The sequence below is a fragment of the Saccopteryx bilineata genome, chromosome 8, assembly GCF_036850765.1.
Source record: "Saccopteryx bilineata isolate mSacBil1 chromosome 8, mSacBil1_pri_phased_curated, whole genome shotgun sequence".
NCBI lineage: Eukaryota > Metazoa > Chordata > Mammalia > Chiroptera > Emballonuridae > Saccopteryx > Saccopteryx bilineata.
Window position 1 is genome coordinate 75,289,729 of NC_089497.1, and position 24,516 is coordinate 75,314,244.

Below are 24,516 nucleotides of genomic sequence, written 5' to 3' on the forward strand. Positions count from 1 at the left end.
CTTTTCTTCCGGCTGGAGCTAAGCACCGGAAGTGATGCCATTATGGGCAGAAACGCGGTTTGCTTACGCGAAAAAAATGGCTGCAGCCAGTTTAGCCAGTCTTTGCAGAAAAGTGTCAGCCGTCCTGAAGGCTTCCAGGTCGTTAATAAATCCTCAGGCCCCTGCTGGAACAGGGTGAGTGATGCGAGGAGTAGGTGTGTCCACCTAGTCAACTCTGGGTCTTGTTTTGGCTACCGAAATGCTGAGAACAGCTCAGGGATGGAGCTTGAGTCCGAACCCAACTCACGAGTGAGGGGCTTTGTACAAGTCGCCCACCTGCGACATTTCTGTTCTTGCCTTTTTTTCTTGCCACCTACTCTAGACAGGCAATACCTGAGGTCTGGAGATACCCAGTACTTGTTGAATTAAAGCTAGAGGTATAGAGTTTACCCTTTGGCTGTGGACCTGTGTCAGGCTTGGAGAAAAAAAGGAGGGATATTTCTACTTCTGGAATGTGTCACAGAGATTGTTTCGGTAAATGCTGAGTGAGTAATTTAAAGTAGCTGAATAAGTGAAAAGTTGCCCTTGCGAGTGGAAAAAAGGAACATCCTACACATGGTGTTCATTATTTCTGGAAGGTTAGCTTGTCTTCTGGTCAAAACAGTTGTTTTTACTTTAGGGTGTATGTTTTCCTCCCTTGTGTTGGCTTTTGGCTATAATGATTTGAATTTTATAAATAGATTTTTTTTTCCTAAGGAGGTAATTAATTAGTGTATGCAGTCTTGAATCTAGCACAGTTATTGAGCATGTTATGTTACAGTATTGTTAGACATTAACTTCAGAGAAAAGTTATTTTTTTCATTTTGCAGAGAATGGAGGTTGCAACTTTTTGTTGTTTGTTTGCTGAGAGGGATAGGGAGGGAGATGAGAAGCATCAACTCGTAGTTGGCATTTGAGTTGTAAGTTGATTGCTTCTCTTAAGTGTCTGGACCAGTGGGCAGTGTAGGGGGGTGTCCAGCTGACCCAGCGACCCTGAGCACAAGCCAGCGACCCTGAGCACAAGCCACTTACAATGTGGTCATGTTGATGATCCCATGCTTAAGCCTGTGACTTTGGGGCCTCAGGGCCTCTGGTGTGAGACAGTGAAAGTCCCTGGTTGATGCTCTAGCCACTGCGTCACCACCAGTCAGGGTAGGAGTTTGTAACCTGATCAGAGGTGGCAAACTTGAATCTATTTTATGTACATTTGTAAACACTTTGGAATATAGGAAAAAGTGTTTTGAAGAGAGTAAAAATCAACTATAATTCTACCACTCAGAGATAAACAGATTTCTTTCACTTTGTAACTTTGCATATACGTACATACATGTAATTTAAAAATAAAATAAGCCCTGACCAGTGGTGGCGCTATGGATATAGCTGACCTGGGACTCTGGGGTCCCAGGTTCGAAACCCCAAGGTCGCAGGGTTGAGCCCTGGCTCACTAGCTTGAGCACTGGGTCGTTGACTTGAGCCCAAAGGTCGCTGGCTTGAGCAAGGGGTGACTGGCTCGGCTGAAGCCCCCGGTCAAGGCACATATGAGAAGCAACGAACAACTAAAAGGTGCCACAACTACAAGTTGATGCTTCTCTTCCCTCTCCCTTACTGTGTCTGTCATCTCTCTCTCTCACTAAAAAAATAAAATAAAATCAGGGCTCTATTTATAGACACACATTCTTGTGCCCTTACCCTTATTTCCCCTATTTTTTATTTTTAAAAATTTCAGCCTGACCAGGTAGTGGCACAACAGAGAGAGCATAGGACTGGGACGCAGAGGACCCAGGTACCAGACCCCGAGGTCACCGTCTTGAGCACAGGCTCATTTGGCTTGAACGCAGGATCACCAGCTTGAGTGCAGGGTTGTTGGCTTGAGCAAGGGGTTACTCGCTCTGCTCTAGTTACCTGGTCAAGGCACATATGAGAATGTAATCAATGAACAGCTAAGGTGCCGCAACAAAGAATTGATGCTTCTCGTCTCCCTTCCTGTCTCTCTGTCCCTATATGTCCTTCTTTCTGTCTCTGTCACAAAAAAAATTTTTTTTCAGACCAATGGAAAAGTTGTAAGAGTAGGACTAAGAATAACCATGTACTCTATATTTATCAATCCTCAGCACTTTGTTACATTTTTCTTATATCCATGCCTTTTTTTCTGAACTATTTGAGGCATGTCAGAATTGCAAATATTATGACATTTCAGCATATATCTCCTAAGAACAAGAGCAGTGTCTTAACCACAATACTCCAGTGATCACACCAGGGAATTTTTTTTTTTTTTAAATAAATTTTTATTAATGGTAATGGGATGACATTAATAAATCAGGGTACATATATTCAAAGAAAACATGTCTAGGTTATTTTGTCATTAAATTATGTTGCGTACCCCTCGCCCAAAGTCAGATTGTCCTCCGCCACCCTCTATCTAGTTCTCTGTGCCCCTCCCCCTCCCCCTAACTCTCTCCCTCCCTCCCTCCCCCCACCCCTGATAACCACCACACTCTTGTCCATGTTTCTTAGTCTCATTTTTATGTTCCACCAATGTATGGAATCATGTAGTTCTTGTTTTTTTCTGATTTACTTATTTCACTCCTTATAATGTTATCAAGATCCCACCATTTTGCTGTAAATGATCTGATGTCATCATTTCTTATGGCTGAGTAGTATTCCATAGTGTATATGTGCCACATCTTCTTTATCCAGTCTTCTATTGAAGGGCTTTTTGGTTGTTTCCATGTCTTGGCCACTGTGAACAGTGCTGCAATGAACATGGGGCTACATGTGTCTTCACGTATCAATGTTTCTGAGGTTTTGGGGTATATACCCAGTAGAGGGATTGCTGGGTCATAAGGTAGTTCTATTTGCAGTTTTTTGAGGAACCACCATACTTTCCTCCATAATGGTTGTACTACTTTACATTCCCACCAACAGTGAATGAGGGTTCCTTTTTCTCCACAGCCTCTCCAACATTTGCTATTACCCGTCTGTTGATAATAGCTAATCTAACAGGTGTGAGGTGGTATCTCATTGTAGTTTTGATTTGCATTTCTCTAATAACTAATGAAGCTGAGCATCTTTTCATATATCTGTTGGCCATTTGTATCTCTTCCTGGGAGAAGTGTCTGTTCATGTCCTCTTCCCATTTTTTTATGGGATTGTTTGTTTGTTTGTTGTTGAGTTTTATGAGTTCTTTGTAAATTTTGGATATTAGGCCCTTATCTGAGCTGTTGTTTGAAAATATCATTTCCCATTTAGTTGGCTGTCTGTTTATTTTTATATCAGTTTCTCTTGCTGAGCAAAAACTTTTTATTCTGATGTAGTCCCATTCATTTATCTTTGCCTTCACTTCTCTTGCCATTGGAGTCAAGTTCATAAAATGTTCTTTAAAACCCAGGTCCATGATTTTAGTACCTATGTCTTCTTCTATGTACTTTATTGTTTCAGGTCTTATATTTAGGTCTTTGATCCATTTTGAATTAATTTTAGTACACGGGGACAGGCTGTAGTTGAGTTTCATTCTTTTGCATGTGGCTACACCAGGGAATTTAATATTGATACACTACTATTATTCAGCAACTCTTATCTGGCATATAGCCCAAATTCAAACATCATCAATTGTCCTGGTAATTTTTTTTTTTTATGTCATCGTGTTTTTAATGTTTGGATATAACTTACTGTATTGAGTTATTTGAGATTAAATAATAATTATGTAAATAAATACTGGAAAATATTTGTCATCCATGGTAATTCTCTATAAATTGTGGTAAATCCATATAACACGAAATTTAGCGCTTTGACCACTTTTAGCGGCACAGTTTAGCGGCAATTGGGACACCCACGCTGCTGTGTTACTGCGCCGCCACTCGGCCACAGAGCTCTGTCCATCTTACAGGCTGAAATTCAACGTTAATTAGACGTCACACAGGAACTCCCCGTTCTCCCTCTCCTCCCCCTCTGGCAACCGCCGTTCTGCTTGCTCTGGCTCTGCGGCTCTGATTCCTCTTAGGTACAGTGTTTCATTCACCCGGGTGGCACTGTCCAGTATGTGTCCTGTGACTGGCATATTTTGCTTAGCATCATGTCCTCACAGGTCACCCATGCTGAAATAGGTGTCAGAATTCCCTTCCTTTTTTTTTTTTTTTTTTTTTTTTTTTTTGTATTTTTCTGAAGCTGGAACCGGGGAGAAACAGTCAGACAGACTCCCGCATGCGCCGAACTGGGATCCACCCGGCACGCCCACCAGGGGGTGACGCTCTGTTGCGACCAGAGCCACTCTAGCGCCTGGTGCAGAGGCCAAGGAGCCATCCCCGGCACCCAGGCCATCTTTGCTCCAATGGAGCCTTGGCTGCGGGAGGGGAAGAGAGAGACAGAGAGGAAGGAGCGGGGGAGGGGTGGAGAAGCAGATGGGCACTTCTCCTGTGTGCCCTGGCTGGGAATCGAACCCGGGACTTCTGCACGCCAGGCCGACGCTATACCACTGAGCCAACTGGCCAGGGCCTTAATTTTTTTTTCTTTAAAAAAATTTTTTGGGGGGGAGGGTGAGAGATGAGAACCATCAATTCTTCGTTGGAGCTCCTTAGATGTTCATTGATTGCTTTCTCATATGTACCTTGACTAGGGGACTACAGCAAAGGGAGTGACCCCTTGCTTGAGCCAGTGACCTTGGGCTCAAGCCAGCGAAAATGAGGTCATGTCTGTGATCCCTTGCTCAAGCCAGCGACCCTGTGCTCAAGCCGGGTGAGCCCGTGCTCAAGCCAGCGACCTCGGGGTTTTGAACCTGGGTCCTCTACATCCCAGTCCAGTGCTCTATCCACTGCACCAATGCCTGGTCAGGCTTTTCTTTCTTATTTTTTTATTCAGAGTCCAAACAATGAGCATTTATTACATTAGTTGTCATGTCTCTTTAGTCTTTTAAAATCCAGAATGGTTTCTTTTTTTTTAATTTTTGACACTGATACTTTTTATAAGATCAGCCTTATTCTTTTAAATTAAAAAATTTTTTTTCTATTGGTTTGAGAGAGAAAGGAAGGGAAGAGGAGAGAAAGTGAGAGACAGAGAAGCATCAACTTGTTCCACTTAGTTGTTCCATTTACTTGTACACTTACTAGTTGTTTCTCATACATGTCCTAACTGGGGATGGAACCTGTGATCTCATGCACTGGGATGACACTCTATGCACTGAGCCACTCAGCAAGGGCCTATATCAGAGTTTTTAGACTATCCCACCATTTGGGTTTGTCTGATTGTTTTCTTAAGACTAGATTCAGTTTACATTTTTTTGGGTAGGAATTCAACACTTGTGACACACTTCACTATTGTGTTTTAAATTATTTACCCATATTGCCTAACCTGTGGTGGCTCAGTGGATAAAGCCTTGACCTGGAATACTGAGGTTGCTGGTAAAGGCACATATGAGAAATAGCTACTACCAGTTGATGCTTCCTCCCTCCTTCTCTAAAATCAATAAATAAAATTCTTTTTTTCTTTGTATTTTTCTGAAGTGAGAAGTAGGGAGGCAGAGAGACGGACTCCCACATGCGACCAACTGAGATCCACCTGGCATGCCCACCAGGGGCAATGCTCTCTGCCCATCTAGGGCGTTGCTCCGTTTGCACTGAGAGCCATTCTAGTGCCTGAGGTGAAGGCCATGGAACCATCCTCAGCACCTGGGCCAACTTTGCTCCAATGGAGCCTTGTCTGTGGGAGGAGAAGAGAGAGATAGAGAGATAGAGAGAAAGGAAAAGGGGAAAGGTGGAGAAGCAGATGGGCGCTTTTCCTGTGTGCCATGGCCGGGAATCGAACCTAGAACTTCCACATGCTGGGCCGGCGCTCTACCGCTGAGCCAACCAGCCAGAGCCATTTATTCAGGCCCTGCCGGTTGACTCAGCGGTAGAGCATCGGCCTGGCGTGCGGGGGACCCGGGTTCGATTCCTGGCCAGGGCACATAGGAGAGGAGCCCATTTGCTTCTCCATCCCCCCCTCGCGCCTTCCTCTCTGTCTCTCTCTTCCCCTCCCGCAGCCAAGGCTTCATTGGAGCAAAGATGGCCCGGGTGCTGGGGATGGCTCCTTGGCCTCTGCCCCAGGCGCTAGAGTGGCTCTGGTTGCGGCAGAGCGACACCCAGAGGGGCAGAGCATCGCCCCTGGTGGGCGTGCCGGGTGGATCCCAGTCGGGCATGCGGGAGTCTGTCTGACTTTCCAGCTTCAGAATTAAATAAATAAATAAATAAATAAATAAATAAATAAATAAATAATTTATCCAATGTCATTAAATATTCTTTAAAAACATGAATTTTAAATTCCTGCATAATAGATTATCATAGAGATGCACAATAATTTCTAAACCATTCATGGTTGTACATTTACACTATTAACTTTTTTATATCCTATATAATGTGTTTTTGTTTTTTTTTGTATTTTTCTGAAGCTGGAAACGGGGAGAGACAGTCAGACAGACTCCCGCATGCGCCCGACCGGGATCCACCCGGCACGCCCACCACGGGTAAAGCTCTGCCCACCAGGGGGCGATGCTCTGCCCCTCCGGGGCGTCGCTCTGCTGCGACCAGAGCCACTCTAGCGCCCGGGGCAGAGGCCAAGGAGCCATCCCCAGCGCCCGGGCCATCTTTGCTCCAATGGAGCCTTGGCTGCGGGAGGGGAAGAGAGAGACAGAGAGGAAGGTGGGGGGGGGGAGCAAATGGGCGCTTCTCCTATATGCCCTGGCCGGGAATCGAACCCGGGTCCCCTGCACGCCAGGCTGACACTCTACCGCTGAGCCAACCGGCCAGGGCCTCCTATATAATGTTTTAATAGATGTTTAATTTATCAATTCCCATCTATGATAATTTCTTTAGTTAAAATTTCTAGATGTGGACTTAATGAGTGAAGGGAAGAAGCATTGAGGCCTCTAATGTATGTTGCTGAATAAATCTTCAGAATATTTTGAATCTGCTCATATATACCCACTAGCAGTTTATGAAGGACCTATATAGGTTACCTGAAAATAATGATTTTTAACCTTTTTCATCTTAATGGCACACATAAACAAATTACTAAAATTCTTCAGCATACCAAAAAAGATATTTTGCTGATCTGACCAAAAAGATACATATAATTTTGATTGATTCACACCAGATGGCTATTGTTGTGTGTGGTGTTCTCATTTTTTTTTTATTTGACAATCTAAGGGAAAGAGGTAAGTGCCCCTGACTAAATAGTCAGGTACTACTTGTTTTAAAAATTCTTATGGCACACAGGTTGAAAATCACTGCCTTAGTATATAATTATGTAAATATATTACCTCTAAAATTATAGGGTAACATCATCTACAATGCAATATTTTAAATAATTTCTAAAGTGTTTTATAAGTTTATTGTTTCTTTTGCAGAAACCATGAATAGGTTTTTTTTTAACATTATAGATGAGGAAATGATTCCATTTATTGCTTATAAAATTCAAATGTGAAACTTTAATAAATTGTTTATATATGTTTAGTTACAGGTTTTCTCTTAAACTGTTGCCTAAGAACACAGCAGGTGTCACATCTTTACACCAGCATAGAATACTTCATACTACGTTATCGAGGAAAGGCCTGGAAGAATTTTTTGATGACCCAAAGAATTGGGGGGAAGAAAAAGTGAAATCTGGTGAGACATTTAGGTTAATTGACATTAAATATATCAATATTTATTGAACCTTTCATCGTTTTGGGACAGTTTAGGAATTACTTGGGTGTTTTCTTTTTTCTTTTTATTTCCTTTAGAAATGTCTATTAGTGAAAATTGAAAGGAAGATATAATAGAGTTAATTGTTCCTTGGCAGTTTGGCAAAAGGTTTAGAAGAGAAGTAGGCTGAAATTTTTCACTAAATTGATGTTTGGGGTTTGTTTCAGATTTTATTTTTTAGAGATAATTGAAAATTAATTTATGATGTAAAGTATTTTGACATTAGACTAAAAATACATTCCGTAGTCCTACTGATATTTTTGAATGCTACTGCCCATCTAATTTCATGTTATATAATTTAATCCCTCTTTAATTTTAATATAACTATTATATAGTTTACAGATAAACCGGTTTAAAGAGGTTAAGTAATTTGCCAGAGAGCATATAGCTAGAAAATTATTTCATGGTATGAATTTATCATTTTAATAGGAGCTTCATGGACCTGTCAGCAATTAAGGAACAAAAGTAATGTAGATTTACATAAACTTTGGTAAGTATACTGAGTACATGAACATCAAGGTGTTTAAAGCAGTTATGGTACAACAAGGAGGTATAAACTTCATGTGATGTAAGAAATTGAGTGGTTTGTATTGTGGATGATATATAAGATCATAGATTTTATGAATATGACAGGTTGAATGACAATAAGACAGATTTTTTTTTAAGAGAGAGAGAGAGGAAGGGAGAGAGATTATAAGTATCAACTCATAGTTGCATCACTTTTGTTTTTCATTGATTGCTTCTCATATGTGCCTTAACTGGGGGCTTAAGCGAAGTCATTGGCCCCTTGTTCAAGCCAGCAGCCCCTGATCACAAGCCAGCAACCATGGCTTGTTGTCAGTGATCCCGTGCTCAAGCCAGTGACCTAAGGGTTGGGGAGATGGGTAAAAAGGGGTAAGGGATTAATAAGGACAAACTGCCAGCTATAAAAACAGTCACAGATGATTACTTTGTAAGGTCTAATTACTGTGTTGTACAACCAAACTAATATATGTCAACTGTAATTGAAAACTAAATATAATTATCTAAAACACTCATCAGACACACAATAAATTGACAGTCCAAAAAAAGAAAATTTTATAACTATGTCAGAGGGTCAAGTATATTAAGACAAATGTACCAGAGTTCTCAAGTAGTTGAGGAATTAGAAATTTTACTGTAACTGCTACCAGTCATACTGGCATCTTTATACTAATAGTTTCAGTAAATTAATAAAAGGAAATGGAGAAAAATTGGTCACATTGAGGCCTTCCTCTTTTTTTATTACCTTTTGCATGGTCTGAAATCTTTGGCTTTGGGAAAGTATATTGGAGGGCATATTTAATTGGGAATTCAGGTAGATCTTTAGCTACTTTTCTCTTGATAAATTAGAGTTGAGAGGATTTAAGACAAAGTTGTATTTCTAATTGACTATATTTTTTTATAGAGGTATAATTGATGTGACAGTATGTTTAATGTGTACAATGTTAACGATTCAGTATTGGTATATATTGTAAAATTATCATCACAATAAGTCCAGGTAACATCCATCACCATACATGGTTACAGCATTTTTCCCTGCCTGTGATGATAACTTTTGAGATCTTCATGTAATGTAAATCTTCATGTGTGGGGTTTTAGATCCACTCTCCTAGCTACTTTCTGTGTGTGTGTATGTGTGTGTGTGTGTGTGAAAGAGAGAGAGAGACAGAGATAGAGACAGAAAGAGGGGCAGATAGAAACAGAGAACAGACCAGGAGAGAGATGAGAAGCATCAATTCTTCATTGCGGCACCTTAGTTGTTCATTGATTTCTTTCTCATATGTGCCTTGACTAGGGGGCTACAGCAGAGCGAGTGACCCCTTGCTCAAGCCAACGACCTTGGGCTAAAGCCAGTAACCTTGGGCTTCAAGCCAGCGACCATTGAACTCAAGCCAGTGACCATGGGGTTATATCTATGATCCCACACTCAAGTCAGCAACCCCGTGCTTAAACTGGTGAGCCCGCGCTCAAGCCAGATGAACTCGCGCTCAAGCCGGTGACCTCAGGGTTTCACACCTGGGTCCTCTGCATCCCAGTCCGACGCTCTATCCATTGCACCACCTCCTGGTCAGGCTCTCTTAGCTACTTTCAAATATGCAGTATAGTAGTATTAACTATAGTCACCATTATATATTATATAGGCCGTACATTATATCCCTGTTACTTACTCGTTTTATAACTGAAAATTTGTACCTTTTGAGCCCCTTTACATATTTTGCTCACCCTCCCACTCCCTACATTAGCTGAATGTTTTGCTTGGACTTTACTGTGTTTTTTAAATTGGGAGATTTCATGTGGAAATTAAGATGATTGGCTCCTCAGTAATAATCAGACCTCTAATCTGGCCACACTGGACCTGCATTCCTACATGGCAACAACGGGTTGGTCTGTAGCCACTGCCTGGTCTAGATGGAGCAGTGCACGTGTGCCGCGGACCAGCGCGGCTCCAAATAACGGTGCGGAATTGAGGAAACACACTTGTCAAAACAAAAACGATGGGACCGGGAGGACTCCTCAAACTGCCTGGCAGTATCCGAGTGCCTCACAGCCCCAGTTCGCTTTATTATATAGACCTATGCAAATCAAGGACCATGATACAAAGTTGCACATCAAAGGCTAAGACAGGAACTCTACCAAGGCAAAAACAGGATACATTAGTGAAATTTACAAACATCTGAAACAAACAAAGAGTCAGAGGAAGGGCATGTATATTGCTTCCTGCAACCCCAGGAAGCAAGTGGAGTGGGTGCAAATACTCAAATATGGAGATGGAGGGGGGAGAACTTAGCCCCCTGCCAAGCCTCGAATCTATAATGGCTTTTTGCCTTTCACGGTCCACAACATATCCCCCTTTTCTTGTTAATTTGTGTGCTGAGATTTGCACTCATCTGATTTTCTAATTTGGAGGCAGACGGAAAAAATACAGAACAAACACAAAATTAGTATAGCCAGTGCTAACAGATGACCCAAAACAAGTATACTAATACATCACAGTGATTAAAGCCTTTAAGCAAACTCTTTAAGCTAATACAACAAGAATCTATAAAAGAGTAATGTCCTTAAAGTGTTCAAGTCCAAGTTGGCACCAACACCATTCCAAATCTCTGCAAATGCAACCCAACCCCAGTTCAGTCCGTCAAAAACTGTCACAGGAGCAGGAGTCCAGGAAAAGTCCACATTCAGGAAAAGTCCACATGGCACTAGAATTGCTGTCACACTTCCACACTTTGCAGTTAGCGTCAAAGTCCCAATGACCGCTGCTTCTAGCTGGTAATGACCCAGGTAGACTGGAAAAGCCATCTGTAGCATGCATAAAGATGGAGCTTCCGTTTTCTTTAAACTGGAAAGATGAACCCAGGGGTCCTATACTGGAGCTTTACAGCCATGGGGTGGTGAGAACCTTGGGATACACTAAGCTGGGTGGCAGAGGTAAATTTGTAAGTTGGCAAAAAAGGAAAAAAAGGAGCTCTGAATTAGGAGTAGGTCCTAGCCTAAAATATGAGTGAGGCATTGAGGCAGGAAGAATAAAGGAAAACTATAAAACAAAGCAGCAGAAAATAGGACTATCAACACCCACAACAGAGATCTTCGAGGGAAGAATAAAAAACCTGAATATTCAGGCAAGACATAGTTAAATGGCTCCTGTGTAAATGAGACCAGTCTACCGGCTACTTGGAAGAAATACCCCAGGCTCATCCACAGTGTCGTAGATGGGGCCGATGGCCCTGGGCACCTTTTAGCCTTCAGTGGCAAATCCCAGTATTCTGGGCAAGGTTAGGTCACAGGTGGCTGGAGCAGGGCTGGAAGAGACTGAACCCTCCCTTAGAGGAGTGAGGGGGAAGCCTACCTTTCAGTGTCCCTTCTTCCTCACAGCAAAGGCATGTAAGCCTGGCAGGCTTTGGCTCAAATGACCATCCTTTCCACTATTGAAGCAGGGCCCTGATGAAGTTCCGGTTGGAGCGTTGGAGCCTCTGAGGGCGTATGCCAAGAGCTGGTATTTTACCTGATCTCCTTTGGGCTTTTTCTGCCTCTTGGTACCTTAAAAGCCATGCTCAGAAGATCTCACTGAGGGGCTTGAGGGTCCCTATCTGCCTATATATCTGGAGCTATTCAGAAAAAGACAAAACAGTGTTATTAGCTGGAATCAAAAATAAAAAAGGGGTAGTAGTTTGTGGGACAAAAATATTTGGCATCTCTTGTACATCAGCATTCAAAAGAAACTGTTTGAAGTAAAAAGCGTAACAGGGTAGACCTGCAGGAGCTCCAGGACATGACCCCCCCCTTTCTTATTATTTACAATTGAATCTTCAAGCACACTTTACAATATTCTGACTTCAAAGATTGCAAGAAATTCTTGACTTTGTTAACTTTCAACAAAAACAGAGCAAATGCACCTCCAAGCAACATTCCCACACTTATCAAAACACCCCTTAATATTAATTAACAGGCATCATAAAGAGTACATATCAAAACTGAAAAATCCCAGTGTGATCTTCATTATTCTCCTATAGTAAAAAAAAATCTTTACACCTTTATTATGTAAATCTATGCTGCCCCAAGCCTTCCACTTGTGGCCTGGAGCAGCCTGGCCAAACCAGCAAGTCTTTTGGATCCAAAATGAGCGCGCTTTATTTATTCCAAACAAAATTATATTTATATAGGGAAATGAAATTATTTTTATTTTGTTTTCAATACTAGAGCTGGCATTTCCAAAATTATTATTATTATTATTATTACTTTTCATGTAAGGACTTAATTCAGGCCTTATAAACAAAAACACTTAGACATTAAACAAAGACTTCACATACAATCACAAATCAAGAGTGAAACCCGGGGTTTTAGAGATTAAACTATGGCCTGCTTGATCTTAAGTAGGGCTACCTTAATAGGAACATAATAAGGATATATACTAAACAGAGATCTCTCTAAAAAAATCTCAACATGGCCGTATGAGATTTCTGTTCAGCAACACCCAAATCAGGCCCTCCTTTCGCCCTCTTTTCAAGCAATGGAGCAGGAAAGAAATAAAATGATCTAAAACATTAAAAAAATTAGATAATAATAATTGAGAAAGGGAAAAGAGCACAGTGAAATAAGCCTCATACAATTGCTCTTGTGAAGTGAGTCATCTAGAATCATGGTGTCTCACCAGTCGTTCAGGGACCCACTGAGGAGCTTCAGCAGACCTAGGAAAAACACACACACATATCCTCGGCCCCATAAGAGAACAGGGTCTGGCCCTTGCCAGATTCCTGTGAGCAGGTCCCTCCATTGCACTTCAGGGAAGGCTTTCCTTGCAGGGTTCCAGAGACTCTGCTGCTGAATGACCCTGTACATCAGTATTCAAAAAATTTAAAGTAAAAAGAGCATGACAAAGAAGATTTGCAGGAGTTTCCTAATACTTAAGTTGCTATTTGGCTCCTAACTCTGAACACACCTCACAATGCACTAACCAAATCAGTAAGTCTTAAGGATCTACATTCTATTTAAATTTAAATGAGCACTCCTTACAAGTTCTAAAAACATTTTATTTTTTCTAAATATTAGAGCCAGCATTTCCAATTTTTGCATGCAAAAAAACCCTTAATTCAGGCCTTAAAAACAGACACATTTTGACAACATTAAACAAAGACTAAACAGAAACAAGAATTAGACGAACTAGACAAACCAGAGAGAAACCCGGGATTTCAGAGCACATCCAGATTAGAAAGATGCCTGCCTGATATTAGTCAGGGCATTTTCTGACAGAGGAACTGTAGGATGTGACTAAACAAAATCTCCCCGAGAAAATTTGCTCTCGGCAGCTGCTGGGATATTTTCTATAGTCAGATCCAACACAGGTCCCCTGCCTCAATTTCCAGACAAAGAATAAGAAAGAAACAAAATGATAGCTCAGAAGATCATAGTTAAAACATTAAAGAAAATCAGATCATGACAGGAAAAGCTGTAACTTTCCTAATACCTGAGTCTCCTATCCATTCTCAAATGCTATAGTTGCTGTAACCGGCAGCTCAGGTTGACTGTGCTGAGATTTTTCTCCTACCTCAACAGCCCCTTCATGAAAGTCCAACTTCCACAGCAAATAATCACTCCCGGAGAGACAAGCACAAACAATCGCCTTCCAGTCATTTGGGGGAAGAGCCTTTGCCCTAATAGTATCTAATAAACCAAGTGAAAAAGGGACAGTAGGCCCATACTGAACACAAACAAGTTTAAGCTCTTTCAGAGTTCTAAAAGGTACAGGTTCATGTTCTCGCACTAGTCTCCCCATATCATCCTGTCTTTCCACAACAGGAAAATGGGCAAAGCCATCTATTGTTTCCCCTATATTTCAAACCTGGTCTATAGATTGTTGGAGAGGGGATTTCCCAGATTCTGAGCTATAGACTATGGAATCAGCCTGATAAGGGAACAGAGGAGCAGAGGGTTGAATGTAGGAAGGAGCTAAGGGCAGCGGAGGCCCCACGGCTAAGGCCGCCATAGCCACGGATTTTTCATCCCCCCTGTCATCCTCAGACTCCAAGTTATCCTCATATTCACATCCCTCTGTTTCCAGCTCACCCTGATACTCTTCAGACAACGATTTGTCTCCATACGGAAACATTTTTACAAAAAGGTCCCTTATTTTTTACCCTATCTGTCCTATATTCTTTTACTACCAACTAAACTTTCCCCCAAAACTTTTTTTACTCACTGTGCGTACTTCACTTTGGGGAGTTCCGTCACCTTCCTTCAGTTTTAGTTTCCTCGTACTCAAGTCGTCTGTTCGGGCGCCACTTGCTGCGGACCAGCACGGCTCCAAATAACGGTGCGGAATTAAGGAAACATGCTTTGTCAAAACAAAAATGATGGGACCAGGAGGACTCCTTAAACTGCCTGGCAGTATCCAAGTGCCTCACAGCCCCAAGTTCGCTTTATTATATAGACCTATGCAAATCAAGGACCATGATACAAAGTTGCACATCAAAGGCTAAGACAGGAACTCTTCCAAGGCAAAAACAGGATACATTAGTGAAATCTACCAACATCTGAAACAAACAAAGAATCAGAGGAAGGGCATGTATATTGCTTCCTGCAACCCCAGGAAGCAAGTGGAGTGGGTGCAAATACTCAAATATGGAGATGGAGGGGGGAGAACTTAGCCCCCTGCCAAGCCTCGAATCTATAATGGCTTTTTGCCTTTAACGGTCCACAACACACGTGCATCTTCTCCATCCTGCTGTTCCTTCACCAAACCCTCCTACTTACTGTTATCTTTCTAAGCACTGGAGTAGGCATTTTTAAAATGTCACCCTCTTACTTAAACGGTTATCTTTCATGGCAGGTTAAAAAACGATAAAATGCTTATAAAGAACCACTGATGCAGGTTTGGCGATGCAATAAAAGATATCTATTCAGATTTTGTTCTCATTCGTTGACACATGGCTTCTAAATTCCTTGGTATTTCCTGAGTGATGGAAGTTTCTTTTGTTCAAATGAGGCTACTCTTGGTAGAGTTGGTCACCAGAATGGAGGCCGGTCACCAGAAAGACCAAGGAGTGATTCAGGAGTGGAGCTTCCAGGCTCACCAGCACCCTCCCCTCTGGGGAGGGGCCGAGGTACTGGACATTGAGTTCAGTCAGCAGTGGTCAGTGATTGATCGATCATGCATACATAGTGAAACCTCATGCCTGACTAGGTGATAGTGCAGTGGATAGAGCATTGACCTGGGATGCTGAGGAGCCAGGTTCAAAACCCCAACTTTGCTGGCTTGATCACCGGCTCATCTGGCTTTAGCGTGGGCTCACCAGCTTGAGCACAGGGTTGCTGGTTTGAGCCCAAAGGTCACTGGCTTGAAGCCCAAGGTCTTCTTATCACTCTCCCTTCCTGTATGTCTATATGTCACTAAAAAAAACAAACAAAACAACAACAACCCCCCCAAAAAAACCCAATTTCTTTTCTGCCTAAAATTGTTTCCCCTAAAACTGTCTTCCTCCATAGCATAAAGTACCCCAGCTTCTTTGTCTCCTGTTCAGTGCCCTCCCCAGTTACTTCCTTTCCTTTCAGCTCTAATTCTTCATCAGTTATTCCCAAAACCTCCCTTCAGCTTTGCTACTCAGTACCTGTGATTTTGCATTGCTTTTCTTTCCTGTCTCACAGATCCCATCTCTGTGAAACTTTTCTTTTTTTTTTTTTTTTTGTATTTTTCTGAAGTTGGAAATTGGGAGGCAGTCAGACAGACTCCCCCATGCGCCCAACCGGGATCCACCCAGCACGCCCACCAGGGGACGATGCTCTGCCCATCTGGGGCGTCGCTCTGTTGCAACCAGGGCCACTCTAGTGCCTGAGGCAGAGGCCATCCTCAGTGCCCAGGCCAACTTTGCTGCAATGGAGCCTTGGCTGCAGGAGGGGAAGAGAGAGACAGAGAGGAAGGAGAGGGGGAGGGGTGGAGAAGCAGATGGGCACTTCTCCTGTGTGCCCTGGCCGGGAATTGAACTTGGGACTCCTGCATGCCAGGCTGACGTTCTACCACTGAGCCAACCAGCCAGGGCCATGTGAAGCTTTTCTTGATCATCTCAGACAGTAGAAAGGACTCCTCTCTCCCATTTACTTCTTCTGGTACTTGTTGTCTGCACCACCCAATCCACCATGTCACATTGCAGTTATGGAGGCAGCCTAGTGGAGTAAAAGTACAGCAGCTTGTGCATGCAGGGAGTCCAGCATTTGAATCTTGAATTAGCTCTGAGCTCCAGAATATCCTACTTCTCCCAGCCTTGGTTTCTTCATTTAGAAAGTGGAAATAATAGTAACCTCAAAGGGTTCTTATAAGAATCAAAAGAAACTTATACAGGGTTGGACAAAAGTGGGTTTACAGTTGTTTGTATGGAAAGTAATACAATTGCCTGACCAGTGGTGGCATAGTAGGTAGAGCCTTGACCTGGGACTCTGGGGACCCAGATTTGAAACCCCAATGTCGCCCCCTTGAATATGAGCTCATAGACAGGACCCCCTGGCCACTGGCTTGAAGCCCAAGGTTGCTGGCTTGAGCAAGGGGTCACTGGCTTGGTTGGAGCCCTCCCGATCAAGGCACGTATGAGAAAGCAGTCAATGAATAACGAAGGTGCCACAACTAGGAGTTGATACATCTCATCTCTCTTTTCTTTTCTCGCTCTCTTGCTAAAAACAAAAGATTACAACTAATAACAATACAATAATAATCTCTGTTTTACTTACAACTACAAACCTACCTTTGCCCCACCCTATAGAAAGTGTTTAGCCCATTGCCTGGCATATAACAGGTACTGCATAAATATTAGTGGTCTTCCATCCTCTCTAGCCACTTTGAACATAGGGACTATATTTTATGGGTTGTTTTTTTTTGTAGTTTTCTTGGCTCTTAATACAATTATGTACCACATGGAAAATTTATTGAACAAATGAATAAGAATAGATATAACTCTGATTAAAGGATTATTTTTTTTTAAGATTATATTTATTGATTTTAGAGAAACAGAGAAAGGAGGGGTAGGAGCAGGAAGCATCAACTCGTAGTAGTTTCTCGTTTATGCCTTGACCAGGCAAGCCCAGGGTTTTCAACCAGCGACTTCAGCGTTCCAGGTTGGCGCTTTATCCACTGTGCCACCACAGGTCAGGCTGAAGGATTCTTCTTTGTAATGATACTCTATATTGAGATTTCTATAAATATTTTGAGAAATATTACTAATTTTGATGTCAAAAATCACAACTTTATTAATGTTACCACAAGACGGCCTCACGAGCTCTGTGATGTGATACAGGTATGTCCTCCTGAAGGAAAGAAACATGCTTCTAACTCTGCAGCAGGAGGCCAAGCGGCAGATCCTGCCCATGCCAAGTCCCGAGCGGCTAGAAAAGGTAAGGCTGATTTGTGGGACAGAGGTAACAGGAGTGAGTATATGATTCCTCTATTTCCTGCCAGGTAGATTTTTTTCTATTTCTGCTTGGTTTTTAGTAAACTTCCAGAGGTGTGTAACCATTACTATTAAGTTTAGAACGTTTCCATCGCCTCAGACGTCTGCTGCCCAGCTGCAGGCCCTCCCGTTCCTACCTCCGGCCCCCACCATATGTGTGAGCCTGTTTTTACCCCTCTTGGGTGGACACTAAGAGTGAAATTGCTGGGTTGTATGGTAAATCTATGTTTAACGTTTTAGGACCCAACCAAACTTTTCTAAAGTAGCTGCACCGTTGTACACTTCTCCTTCTAGCTTAGCCACTTCCTTACCCACTAGGTCAAATTTTATTTATGCATATTTTTATTGTGGTTAAGAACACATAACATAAAATGTACTATCTTAATCATTTTTAAGTGTATAGTTCAGTAGTGTCCACTCTACTTACATTGTCAACTTTTTAAATTTCGGTTCTTTTTCATTATTAAAAAAAAATCCTGCCCTGACTGGATAGCTTGCTCAGTTCTGGTATCATCCTGAAGTGAGAGCTTGCCAGCTCAGTCCTGGGTCAGGGATGTACAGGAACCAGATGTTCTTGTCTCTCTCCTCTCTCCCTTTCTATCTCTAATATCAATAAAATAAACATTTAAAAAAATCCCTTGGGTTCCATATTTCCTTTACTAGAGGTGATCAGTCATATGTTTCCTGTTTATCCACCAGTAGTTTTCTCTGCATATAGAAAATCTGTTGTAGGTTTTCATTTAAATGAAACTAAATTAAAAAAATTATAAAAAGTGATGATATTGCACACACCCATGTATACCTGTGCCAAAAATATTTTTAGGAAATATATTTTTTTAATTTATTCTTTTTAGAGAGAGAGAAGGGGGGAGGAGCAGGAAACATCAACTCCCATATACACCTTGATCAGGCAAACCCAGGGTTTCGAACTGGCGACCTCAGTGTTCCAGGTTGATGCTTTATCCACTGCGCCACCACAGCTCAGGCTAGAAATATTTGACAGACGGGTTATTTTACAAAGTTCCTTCTGTAGCATAATCTTTACATCTTCTTTCTTTAGAATTCTCTTCTAGGTGATCGTTGCAATTATATCTTTCCATTCTCTTCTCAGGTAATAGAATCCATGGATGCATTAGATAAAGTTGTCCAGGAACGAGAAGATGCTCTAAGACTTCTTCAGACTGGTCAAGAAAAAGCTAGACCTGGTGCTTGGAGAAAAGACATTTTTGGAAGAATCATCTGGTGCAGTTTACATTGTGGCTTTTCCTCCCTTGTGGCCCTCCCTCCTTTCTTCCTCTCCTTCCCTCTCCCCTCCCTTCCCTTTCCCTTCCTTCCTTTCTCTTTCTTTTCGTTCTTCTTTTGGTGACAGAGGGATAGATAGGGATAGGCAGGCAGGAAGGGAGAGTGATGAGAAGCATCAGTTCTTCGTTGTGGCTCCTTAGTTGTTCATTGATTGCTTTCTCATATGTGTCTTGACCAGGGGGCTACAGCAGAGCGAATGACCCCTTGCTCAAGCCAGCAACCATGGGGTCATGTCTTTGATCCCACACTCAAGCCAGTGACCCAGCGCTCAAGCCAATGAGCCGCACTCAAGCCAGCAACCTCAGGTTTCAAACCTGGGTCCTCTGCATCCCAGGCCAATGCTCTATCCACTGCAGCACTGCCTAGTCAGGCTATAACAGTGGTTTTTAATTTCATGTGAATCATGTGCTCTTTTGAGGATTTGATGAAAGTTACAGATCCTTTCATAGAAAAATGTGCATGTGTACATGTAATTCAGAAGGTTAAAAATACCATGAAGCTAATTTTAGGACATATACCTCCCTCTTTGCCCATTAAGAACCTAAGGCTGTTAAAAAGAAGAATAAGGTCACATGAACCAGGATAAGCTCTAGTCCAAGTTATGAAACAGTTTAATCTTGTCTCCTAAATCCAGTTCCCAGAGACCAACCAGACCTTGGGAAAAGATCTGATAAACATTTATACTGAGTTATAAATAACTGAGAAGACCCAGCATATTCTCTCTCTGCCAGGGGTTTTACGTTTAGATTGAGCTGCTAAAAGGAAGTGTCGTTAATGGAACTTTAAACATTGCTCAGTAAATGGGAAGGCATTTTGGGTTGTTGGAGACCTCCCCTGTACCGTTGAAATTGCATCACATATTAGCACTGAGTCATTTGATGGGCTCTTTAATGGAGTTTGTGCTTATGGGGCTGCTTGGAGCCACATTAGGGGAGTAGCTGTACTGATTTTGACCATGCATTCCAGTACGGAAAAGAGGTAGTTGCTAAAACATCTGCATACTACAATGATCTACTTTATTTCCTACTAATTTTTATTTGGATTAATCCAGTTGAGATTTATTAGGAAAGAGTGGGGATAGGGAAAGAATCTGTCAGTTTTAGACTAAGAAGGCTATTCTCTTCAAGGTTATTTTGCTTTTAATTTGACAACATATTTAGTCCAAAAGCTAGAGCTCTGTATCTGCTTGAAAATATATTCAATGTTTGCTATCAGGTGATGTCTTTCTGCTTTCTTGGCAGGCACAAATTCAAGCAGTGGCCTATACCTTGGTACCTAAATAAAAGGTACAATAGGAAACGATTCTTTGCAATGCCCTACGTGGATCGTTTTGACAGGTGAGCACAAGCACCCTTACTAATGAACTATCTTTATTTCAGATGACATGCTTTTATGAGAATAAGTTTATTGCAGAAGAAATAGAAAAATCAGGTAGAAAAGAAATTAAAAGACTTGTATAATCTCACCATCAAGAAATAGCCTTTTATTCACTTTCTAGTGTATATCCTTTCAAAAATTTTGTCTCTATTCATCAATCTATATGTAAGTGGAAGGTTAAATCTTCCTGTAATTTTTTTTTTTTTGTGACAGAGACAGAGAGGGACAGATAGAGACAGACAGGAAGGGAGAGATATGAGAAGCATCAATTCTTTGTTGCAGCACCTTAGTTTCTTATTGATTGCTTTCTCATATGTGCCTTGACCAAGGGGCTACACCTGAGTGACCCCTTGCTCAAGCCAGCGACCTTGGGCTCAAAGCTGGTGAACTTTGCTCAAACCAGGTGAGCCCATGCTCAAGCCAGCGACCTCGGGGTTTCAAACCTGGGTCCTCCACATCCCAGTCTGACGCTCTATCCACTGCGCCACCACCTGGTCAGGCTAAATCTTCCTGTAATGTTAAAAGGAAGGTCCAGATACTTTAGTTGCATAAAATAGAAATATTGCAAAGTTGATTAATCATCTAAACTCTCTTTGGAAGGTAAATGAATTACAACTTTGTGGTTTCCAGGGGAAGGGTGTCATTCAACTCAGTGGCTATGGCTACAAAAAATTACCAGGATATGGGAAATGCAGGGCTACTGGCCAAGGATGCTAGCGGTCAATTCAAGGCTGGGAAGCAGCTAGACATTAAAGGGGAAATCCTAGCAGCACAAGAATTGCAGCTTGTAACAACTGGCTTAGATAGTATGTTCTACTTTCAGCAAGATTTCTTTAAAAACTGACCTTGCCTGACTGGTGGTGGTGCTGTGGATAGAGCGTCAACCTAGTCCTAGGACACTAAGGTCCCAGGTTTGAAATCCAGAGGTCACCAGCTTCAGTGTGGGGTCATAGACATGGTCCCAAGGTCCCTGGCTTGAGCAAGGGGTCACTGGCTCAGCTGGAGCCCCCAAAGCACGTATGAGAAGCAGTCAGTGAATAACTAGTGACACAACTATGAGTTGATGCTTCTTGTCTCTCTGCCTTTCTCTGTCTCTCTCTCACTAGGGGGAAAAAAAATGACTTTCTCCCCTAAAATCTTGTTTCCATATCAAAAAAATCCAAGTTATAAAAAATAATTTAAATAGGATTAAATATATCTTTAAATTGATCTTTAACGTTATTTTAGTATGTTTTAAAATCAGTTTCAATTTTTCATCTACGCCACCAAACCAGCTAGTTCTCCTCATTCCTAGTTGTGGTTTGTAAATGTTTACTTTGTCCATTTCTGTCACAGATCTAAAAGCCTTTGATTCTTGAGTGATGCTAGTTTTTCTGTTATGCTAATGAACGACTTTTGGAAAGCACTTAAGGTTAGGTGCTGGTTGTCATGGGAACAAGCCTTAACTAGATAATTGAAATTTTCAGTCCCATACCCGATTTCTAGGGAGGAGAAATGGGCTGGAGGTTGAATCTGTTGCCAGTGGTCAGTAGTTTAACCAAGAATGTCTGTGTGATGGAGCCACCCTAAAGAGAAAACCCCAAAAGGACAGGGTTTGAAGAGCTGGTTTGGTGAACACAGGGAGTCTGGGGAGAAGGGTGTGCCTGGAGAAGGCCCGGAAGCTCTGCTCTTTCCCTATACCTTGCCCTATGCGTGTCATTTTTCTCGCTATTCCTGAGTTATATCCTTTTATAATTGGTAATCTGGTGTGTCGAGTTCTGTGGTCTTCTCTAGTAATTAATTGAACCCAAGGAGGGGGCCATGGGAATCTCTCATTTATAGCCAGTCAGTCAGAACTATGGGTAACAACCTGCACTTTAGACTAGTGTCTGAAGTCCAAGGAAGGAACTGGTCAGCTCAGGTGACAACCTCTGACACTGTCTCTGGGTAGGTAGTTTCAGAACTGACTTGAATTTTCAGACACCCCAGTGTGTCTGAGAATTGCCTGGTAGTGTGGGAAACCCCTACTCCCAGTGGAACTGGGCCAGAACTCCTTTACCTCCAGTATATGCATTCTAATTGATACTAAATATTATTCATCCTTTTCATCACCACTGCTCTAGATTCAGTCAGTCCTTCATTTAAATCTTCCTGCAAAATGTCTGCAGGATGTCCTTCCTACTCCCACTCTGCCCTAGAGCAGTCCCTCTTCATCAGAGTGAATTGAACATCCTCCTTACTTGAGTCCCTTCAGATACTGCTTCCTAATTGTCCTCAAACCTATCCCATCAGTGTTCAAAACCTTCCAGTAGCTCGTCTACAGTTACAGTCCTACCCAGTGTTTCCACAATTTAGTTTTAGCTACTTATCCTTCACAAAGTCAGAACTTTCTCCTGGTTTCCTAAACATAACTTGTTCATTTTCTCCTCTTTGGCTGCTGTTCCCACAGCTTTGAAATCTCTCCACCTATACATTGTTTTAATACCCAGTTCAGATGCTCAGTGATTGAAGAAACCTAACTGCACTTTTTTTCTCCAACCCTAATGTGCCATGTGACCCTTTGCCCCCTAGTTGTGTAAAGTAAAGCAATAAATAACATGACTTCAGCCAGGGCACACAGGAGAAGCGCCCATTTGCTTCTCCACCCCTCTGCCCCGCTTTCCTCTCTGTCTCTCTCTTCCCCTCCCGCAGCCAAGGCTCCATTGGAGCAAAGATGGCCCGAGCGCTGGGGATGGCTCTGTGGCCTCTGCCTCAGGCGCTAGAGTGGCTCTGGTCGCAACATGGCGACGCCCAGGATGGGCAGAGCATCGCCCCCTGGTGGGCAGAGCTTTGCCCCTGGTGGACGTGCCAGGTGGATCCTGGTCGGGCGCATGCGGGAGTCTGTCCGACTGTCTCTCCCTGTTTCCAGCTTCAGAAAAATGAAAAAAAAAAACAACACAAAAAACATGACTTAAAACAATGTATGAGAAATTATGAATCCAGTGTTACTCTTACAGAATTTAAATATTATTCTCCTTTTCAGTCTTTTTAAGCCTTCAAAGCATGCAGCATGATCTTCTGAATATTAATAGAAAACCTTTATTCTTTCAGATATGATTATTTCTTACAAATGGCCAAAATTTAGGTGGAGCAAAGATTAAGGAATAAAATAATCTAATTTCAACATCTTAAAATCTTATGTTATACTTAATTTACAAAGTAGATAATATCATGCTTTTTTTGTATATACATTGTATTCATCCAAATATAATCCTTATCTCAAATTTCTGTGATCTCCACCATAGCATTGACATATTATTCAGTACATGGATCCTGTATTAGATTTTATATAAGCTTATGCCTACTCTCAATAAAATCTTCTCCAAAATACTAGCTTCAGTAGTGTAGAGGCTTGACATCAGTGAATTTATCATTTGCAGTTTTGATGGTTGCCATAGAGGTCAACATAATTTAGCTAAGGCACAAATGGCTCATGCCCTGGGATGCTGACAGGTACAGGCAAAATCAAGATAAGAGCATCATCTCTAAACATGGCTTTATTCTCTCTGTCGTAGGCGAAAGGATATGCTAGTCTGAGTGCTGTTTGAAATTAGGCAATTCCCAAGTCTCAGGATCTATCTCAGGACATAAAAAATCTAATGTATTCAATAAAATAACTGTTTTTAAACAAGGTAAAAAAAATAGACCATTCTTTTATAGGCTCACAAGATCTGTTCAGTCAGAAAATAAGAATTACTATAGGGAAACAGATGCTTTCGATTTCACGTTTCTCCTTGACCTGTGTGGGTTTACAGTGATTCAAGTTTAATGTTATACATGACACACCTAACAGAGACTGACATGATTGAGGCCTTTAAGTCACTGATCTGGACATATTTTGATACTACTGAGTAACAGAGAAATAGTTCTGTATAAATTGCTGTTGTGCTTTATTATTCTAGACTGAGACTTGAGAAACAAGCCCGTATCCAAACAAGGAAGAAAAATCTAGAGAAAAAGAAAGCAAAACTTCTTCAGGAAAAATTCCCACATCTTTCAAAGGCCAAGAAGTCAAGTCTTGTCTCTGATGTCTGAACTCAATCTACCATTTTGTTTTTCCTGGATAATAAACTGTATAGTAAAGTAACTATGTTAAGTGGTTTATAAAGAAATTGTAGTTTTAATCAAACAACTGTTTT

At 41.8% G+C, this 24,516-nt stretch overlaps 1 protein-coding gene across 2 annotated transcripts; it reads left to right on the forward strand.

Annotated features, from left to right (window-relative positions):
• Positions 1-17: 17 nt before the first annotated feature.
• Positions 18-24,464, forward strand: MRPL47 (mitochondrial ribosomal protein L47). Of its 2 annotated transcripts, none has more exons than XM_066241488.1 (7): positions 18-174; positions 7,501-7,652; positions 8,160-8,220; positions 17,528-17,624; positions 18,792-18,922; positions 20,224-20,319; positions 24,280-24,464. In XM_066241488.1, the coding sequence occupies exons 1-7, from the start codon at positions 35-37 to the stop codon at positions 24,410-24,412; spliced, it is 810 nt and encodes a 269-aa protein (XP_066097585.1). In that variant the 5' UTR covers positions 18-34; the 3' UTR covers positions 24,413-24,464. The 2 variants fall into 2 exon arrangements, with proteins under 2 accessions (XP_066097585.1, XP_066097586.1); XM_066241489.1 differs by having other exon boundaries at positions 30-174; positions 7,507-7,652.
• Positions 24,465-24,516: the final 52 nt, after the last annotated feature.